The sequence below is a fragment of the Calidris pugnax genome, unplaced genomic scaffold (assembly GCF_001431845.1).
Source record: "Calidris pugnax isolate Ruff unplaced genomic scaffold, ASM143184v1 scaffold108, whole genome shotgun sequence".
In the NCBI taxonomy this organism is placed as follows: Eukaryota; Metazoa; Chordata; class Aves; order Charadriiformes; family Scolopacidae; genus Calidris; species Calidris pugnax.
Genome location: NW_015090845.1, coordinates 47,493 through 54,439, shown reverse-complemented (window position 1 = coordinate 54,439; position 6,947 = coordinate 47,493). Strand labels below are relative to the sequence as shown.

The following is a 6,947-nucleotide window of genomic DNA, read 5'->3' as shown; positions in this document are numbered from 1 at the left end:
ACCAGATTGAGGTGGCGTGGAGACATTGCCTCAACAGCAGAGAGTACCTTCATGGGTCCCCGCTCTCTCTTACAGGAGAAGTGGTCAACACCCATGGGCCCGTTGAGCCAGACAAAGACAATATCCGTCAGGAGCCATACACTTTGCCTCAGGGCTTCACCTGGGATGCCCTGGACCTTGGGGACAGAGGCGTGGTGAGTACGGGCAGCTCAGCACACGTGTGTTGGGAGGGTGTTGTGTCTCTTGCCACACCAAGCGACTCTCCAGCTCAGTGGTCGCACCATCTCCTTGGAGTTAGATGGGTCCCACTTCCCCCATCGTGCAGTTAGTTCTCTCTCATCCATCCCATGTTGGCCTGGGTTCTTCATGAGCATGAACAGGGTCTTCTCCACATGCTCTTTAAGCCTAAGGAGGCCTGTACCCAGGAGTTGGCCCTTAGGGAGACCCTCCAGACAGTTACCCACCTCCCTGGGAGATGACCTGAGGGCAGCAGGACTCGTCTCTGTGTGTCCTGCTGCTTACCCTGCTCTGTAGTGGCACCAGTTCAAGTTCAGGGGGACGTGCCAGCAGCGGGGACATGGCTGCACGTGGCTTCCATTCTTGTGGCCACACAAAAAAGATGGTCAAGGTCCAGTCTGAGGGCAGCTGGGGTGTGTGATGGCTGAATGACTCTCTTGACCTGCAACATGGCTGCACGTGGCTTCCATTCTTGTGGTCACACAAAAAAAAACGGTCAGGGTCCAGTCTGAGGGCAGCTGGGGCGTGTGACGGCTGAATGACTCTCTTGACCTGCGTGGTCTCTCCTGCTGCAGCTGAAGGAGCTGTACACGCTTCTGAATGAGAACTACGTGGAGGACGACGACAACATGTTCCGCTTCGATTACTCCCCCGAGTTCCTGCTGTGGTGAGTGGCACCGTGGCTGCCTCTGCGTGTCCCCTCGCTGCAATCTCCCTTCCCCATCTGTCACCGTACGTGTGCCACCTCCCAGGTACCCTGCAAGAGGGGTCTCTCGCCCAGCCCTGCCTGCCTCTGCCTTCTTTGAGATACGGGAGCCTAAAACTGGATTATTTTCCTCTTTGGTTTGATCCCCTGAGTGTTTGTAAAAATCCCAGTAGCTGAGGAGCTTCCCAGTGCCCCGGAGCTGTAGGATGACGGTGGCTGCCAAGCGCCGTTGCCAGCGATAACACTTGGAGACCTGTTGCAGCAGAGCTGCTGGTTCCTCGGGGCGTTCAGGGATCGAGGAACGTGACTTCCCTCCTGTGTCACTAGCGAGAATTTGCCATGCCCATCGAGTGCAGGAATTGCCCTGGATCCTGGTGGTCCTGGCTTGTCACATCACTGTCACCCTCCCACCCCCCTGCCTGCAAACCCAGGGCAGCTGGAGCAGGACATGGGGTGTCTCGGGGCAGCATGGGGAGGCAGGAGCAGGTACACGGGGGGACCTCTGATGGGACACGTGGTCTCTCCTGCTGCAGCTGAAGGAGCTGTACACGCTTCTGAATGAGAACTACGTGGAGGACGACGACAACATGTTCCGCTTCGATTACTCCCCCGAGTTCCTGCTGTGGTGAGTGGCACCGTGGCTGCCTCTGCGTGTCCCCTCGCTGCAATCTCCCTTCCCCATCTGTCACCGTACGTGTGCCACCTCCCAGGTACCCTGCGAGAGGGGTCTCTCGCCCAGCCCTGCCTGCCTCTGCCTTCTTTGAGATACGGGAGCCTAAAACTGGATTATTTTCCTCTTTGGTTTGATCCCCTGAGTGTTTGTAAAAATCCCAGTAGCTGAGGAGCTTCCCAGTGCCCCGGAGCTGTAGGATGACGGTGGCTGCCAAGCGCCGTTGCCAGCAATAACACTTGGAGACCTGTTGCAGCAGAGCTGCTGGTTCCTCGGGGCGTTCAGGGATCGAGGAACGTGACTTCCCTCCTGTGTCACTAGCGAGAATTTGCCATGCCCATCGAGTGCAGGAATTGCCCTGGATCCTGGTGTTCCTGGCTTGTCACATCACTGTCACCCTCCCACCCCCCTGCCTGCAAACCCAGGGCAGCTGGAGCAGGACATGGGGTGTCTCGGGGCAGCATGGGGAGGCAGGAGCAGGTACACAGGAGGACTTTTGATGGGACGTGACTTCTGAAGTGTGTCTCATCTGCAGGGCGCTGCGTCCTCCGGGCTGGTTGCCCCAGTGGCACTGTGGAGTCAGGGTGGTCTCCAGCAAGAAGCTGGTTGGATTTATCAGCGCGATTCCAGCCACTATCCACATCTACGACACGTGAGTGCTGCTCGGCTGCTTCCCTCACCCTGCCCCTCGGTGGCATTTGGGGCTTCCTGGGAGCCCTCAGGAGGTCTGGCTGTGTTGTCCTCATCCTCCCTGACCCACTGAGCCAGAGTCATGCCCTGGAGATGCTTTGCTGCTTGGAGGAGAGGGTGGGGGGTATCTAAGGTGGGCAGTGAAGTTCTGTCCGAGGACATCTTGTAGTCAGCAGCTATAAAGCTGTTTTCCTCAAAAAGTTAGGTCAGCCTAGAGCTCTGTCTTACAGAAATCCTCCAGAGCTGGATGGAGACTGTTTTCACTGGGAAAACCTTGGGTAACACCTTAAAGACAGTTCTCCAAACCCAGCCCTTGCCCCTTGGCCTTCCTGGAGGATTTGACTCCTCTTTCTGTTGAAGGGGCTGGAGGTAAATTGCTCAGGGCATTGGACGGATCCTCCCAGGTCAGGACAGTCGGGTCTCATGTTTTGTGTTGTTTCTTTCCCAAGAGAGAAGAAGATGGTAGAGATAAACTTCCTGTGCGTCCACAAAAAGTTGCGATCGAAACGGGTGGCTCCGGTTCTGATCCGGGAGATCACGCGGCGGGTTCATCTGGAGGGGATCTTCCAGGCTGTTTACACTGCGGGAGTGGTGCTGCCAAAACCTGTGGGGACTTGCAGGTGAGTCTCAACGGTTCTCCAAAGATCTTGGTCTGCAGACCTTCCCTTGCTGGGATTCCCTGGCACAGGAGAATCACAGAATCACAGAATCTTCTAGGTTGGAAGGGACCTTAAAGATCATCTTGTCCAACCATCAACCTAACTGACAAAAATAGACACCCACACAACAAACAAGGAGCATCATCACTAAACCATACCTCCCAGCACTACATCAACCCGTCTTTTGAACACCTCCAGGGATGGGGCCTCCACCACCTCCCTGGGCAGCCCATTCCAATGGCTGAGAACCCTTTCAGTGAAAAAAATTTTCCTTATATCCAGCCTGAACCTCCCCTGGCATAACTTGAGGCCATTTCCTCTTGTCCTGTCGCCTGTGACTTGAGAGAAGAGCCCGACCCCCACCTCTCTACACCCTCCTTTCAGGGAGTTGTAGAGAGCAATAAGGTCTCCCCTCAGCCTCCTCTTCTCCAGGCTGAACCCCCCCAGCTCCCTCAGCCTCTCCTCACAAGACTTGTGCTCCAGACCCCTCACCATCTTTGTCGCCCTTCTCTGGACCCGCTCCAGCACCTCAATGTCTTTTTTATGGTAGGGGGCCCAAAACTGGACACAGTACTCAAGGTGAGGCCTCACCAGTGCCGAGTACAGGAGGACAATCACCTCTCGGGCCCTAAAAGATCGATTCCAGCCCAGGTTTCTCCTCCCCACACCATCCTTTCGGGATTAAGTCCAGTAGCTTTGCTTAAGCTGCTCATGTAACACAAGGCAGGAGTCTTTCTGCAGCACAAGCACTTCAGGCCACCCGTTGTTTTTTTTTCTCTGTGGGAGCTGCTGGCCTCTTCACCAGCCGCTGTGATGTTCTCGTTTGCCCTCTCATGGCAGCAAGGAGAACCTGGTGCCCGTGCGGCCGTCCCGCTGGCCCAGAACAAGCCTCCCACCCCGAGTGTGTTTCTGCAGGTACTGGCACCGGTCCCTGAACCCTCGGAAGCTCATCGAGGTCAAATTTTCCCACCTGAGCAGGAACATGACTATGCAACGTACCATGAAGCTTTACCGGTTGCCCGAGGTGGGTGCCAGCTGAGCTGGGGTGAGGCTGGGAACTGGAGACACAAACATCTCAGCTGAGGTCGAGTCCCCTGCCTAGAGAACTGGGGGTTGTTTCACGTAGTAAATGATTCTGTCAAGCCATTGGGCTTTTATTTAATCTTTATTTATTTTTGCCCGGGTACCTGCATTTTAAGGGCAAATTCTTGCAGCTAGAGGACCCCGTGAGCTTTTGTTTCATGGTGAGTCATATCCCGTCCACCTGGTAAAACGAGAAGGCAGATCTGACAGCCTTCATCTGTCCAAACACAGCCTCGGAGTGACCTTGGATTGGGTTAGTCCCTCATTCTTCAGTCAGACTGATGGGTTCTGTCACTGGGGTTGTCCTGCTGGGGGAGTTCCCCAGCTGGATACGGGAGAGAAAAAACAAACAAAGCATCAAAACTGCCACCACCTTCCCCGACCTTGGCGGCTCTTTTCTGTCGGTCAAAGCTGCTCGTTTCGGTTGAAGAGCTCTGTGTTGGTGCTGGGCAGCACGTGGCTCCTGTCTTCTGTCTCAGCGAAGCCACCAGCTGTGCTTCTGTAGCCACCAATTTTGGGGCAAAAACCCAGACCCAGCAGCAGTCCACGATCAGGGCTTTGCTGGGCAATCCCAACCCTAGATTAGAAACAGAGTCCAACTGGAAATAACATCAGGTGGCTCCTTGTGGTGCCCGGGGCACGTCTCCCAGGGCGTCCCCACCAGGTGTGGGAGCAGAGACCTGGGGGGATGCAGATATCTTGTGTCGTTAGTGGGTAGGAAGCTGCTTCCAGCAGGACTTGACCTGGCACACGGGGCTTTGGGACCTGCTGTGCTTCTCTGTGGTCTTTGCCATCGGTGTCACGGCCGATCGCATCCATCCTTCGGCCCGGCAGGCAGGGCTGGGAGGGAGGGTGCTGGGTCGTGGGACTGAAAATGGGCTCATCTAAGCAGAGAGTGTCTCCGTGCTGCTTGTTGGGGAGCCCTTGGGTGATAAAAGCCACCGTGCAAGCAACCCAAACAATTTGACCCACTTTTTGCAGACTCCCAAGACTACTGGCCTGCGGCCCATGGAGCACAGAGATATCTCTGCAGTGCACAAGCTCCTGACCGAGTACCTGAAGCAGTTCCACCTGACGCCCGTCATGAGCCGAGAGGAGGTGGAGCACTGGTTCTTACCTCAGGAGAACATCATTGACACCTTTGTGGTAGAGGTGAGGGGGCAGAAGCAAGACGGGGGGGGTGTTTTCCTGGGTTTCTGCCTCTGCTGGAAGAGCAGGGAGCGATCAGGGAGGTGGCTGCCCCACGCAGTGGGAGGTTTGAGCTGCAGGAGGATGGTGCCTCTCCATCCCAGGCTGCCCTGAGTCTCCTCACAAGGAGCCCACACATCACTCCGACTGGCAAAGCCGCTCTAAGGCTCCAGGGTGGCTTTATTCTGGCTCTGACTTGTTGTGGTGTCACTTCCAGAGCGCCCCAGGGGAGGTGACGGACTTCCTGAGCTTCTACACGCTGCCCTCCACCATCATGAACCACCCGACCCACAAGAGCCTGAAAGCTGCTTACTCCTTCTACAACGTTCACACCAAGACGCCTCTCATCGACCTCATGAGCGATGCTCTCATCCTCGCCAAGTCGGTGGGTGCTGGCACGGCCGAGGTGGCACCGGGCAGCTCTCCTGCCCACCCTTGGGTCTATGGGGAGGGCCGGCCGTGGGGCAGGGCTTGGACCCAGGGCTGTACTAAATCCAAATCCTAAAGGATCTGCCGGCCAGGAGGGGGGTGCAGGGGCAGCCTGAGCCCTCTGGGCAGTGCAGGGCTGAGCTCGGGGTGGCTGCTTCTTCCTCCCAGCAAATTGTCTTGCTGTCTGTCCGTAGAGCTTGAGTTGAGGGTGCCAGGGTCTTCCCCATCAGCCTCCCCCCGTTCTGGGGGTGCAGAGGTGGGCAGGAGAGGGGGGCAGGCAGCTCCCGGGTGGGATGAACCCTCCCAGCACGTTAGCAGGAGGAGCTGATGGCTTCATCTCTCTTGCCCGTGCAGAAAGGATTTGACGTCTTCAATGCACTGGATCTCATGGAAAACAAAACCTTCCTGGAGAAGCTGAAGTTTGGGATTGGGGATGGCAACCTGCAGTATTACCTGTACAATTGGAAGTGTCCCAGCATGGCACCAGAGAAGGTCAGTGCCCTGGGGGGCTGGGGTCCTCCAACACATGGGAAGGGGTATTCTACAGCCCCCCAGGAGATGAGTGTGCTGTCACACACACACACATGGGTGTCCCCGGGCCAGCAGGACACACAGGAATGGGTGAATCCAGTGATGGCTCCTCTGTACTCTTCCTGCTGTGCCTGCAGAGGGTGTCCCTGGGGAAAAGCACTCGCCACGTGTCCCCCCTGGGCTCATTTTATTCTTGGACTGGTGCAGGTTCAGTCCTTAACCTCACACACATCCACACAGACAACCTCTTCCTGCTGTGGAAGGACAGAGAGGGGACAGGCAGAGGGCTGCAGGGTGACAGATGGGACACCAGTGTGGGCAGTCGTGGTACAACCTTGACACAGGTAGTCCTGGTGTCTTGGCACTTGGTATCTTGACAGTCCTGGTGTCCTGCCACAGGTATGGAAGGGCACTTGTCCGTACCTGGAGGTGGTTGCTGTGCCCCATGAGCCCACACAGGACCCCAGTGTCACTGCACAGCACCGTAGCCTGCGTGTCAGTCTGTCACGGTGGGGTGAGACTAATAGGAGCCCCTCCAGAGAGAGCAGTCGAGTTGAGAGCTGTGGGGTCATCGTTAGGGATGTGGGGGTGATGATGGGGAGCTCTGCCAGCGCGGTCATTTGCAGCACATGCAGAGGGGCTGAGCCCCAGAGGGTCTCTGGGGTGTCACCTTGTCCCCAAGGCCAGCAGCTCACTCCCCACCAGCGGCTCTGGGCACTTGCAGCTGTGCCTGTAGACCCCCATCTGTCTGCCC

General features: G+C 56.8%; 1 protein-coding gene across 1 annotated transcript in view; it reads left to right on the top strand.

Moving 5' to 3' along the window:
* LOC106888431 (glycylpeptide N-tetradecanoyltransferase 1) overlaps positions 1–6,547 on the top strand; it is a 22,551-nt gene extending 16,004 nt beyond the window's left edge. The window contains exons 7-11 of the mRNA XM_014942669.1: positions 2,753–2,923; positions 3,878–3,986; positions 5,027–5,197; positions 5,451–5,618; positions 6,017–6,547. Of these exons, the coding sequence (XP_014798155.1) occupies positions 2,753–2,923; positions 3,878–3,986; positions 5,027–5,197; positions 5,451–5,618; positions 6,017–6,532 (1,135 nt within the window). The 3' untranslated portion in view covers positions 6,533–6,547. The remainder of the gene's footprint in view (positions 1–2,752; positions 2,924–3,877; positions 3,987–5,026; positions 5,198–5,450; positions 5,619–6,016) is intronic.
* The last annotated feature ends 400 nt before the right edge of the window (positions 6,548–6,947 follow it).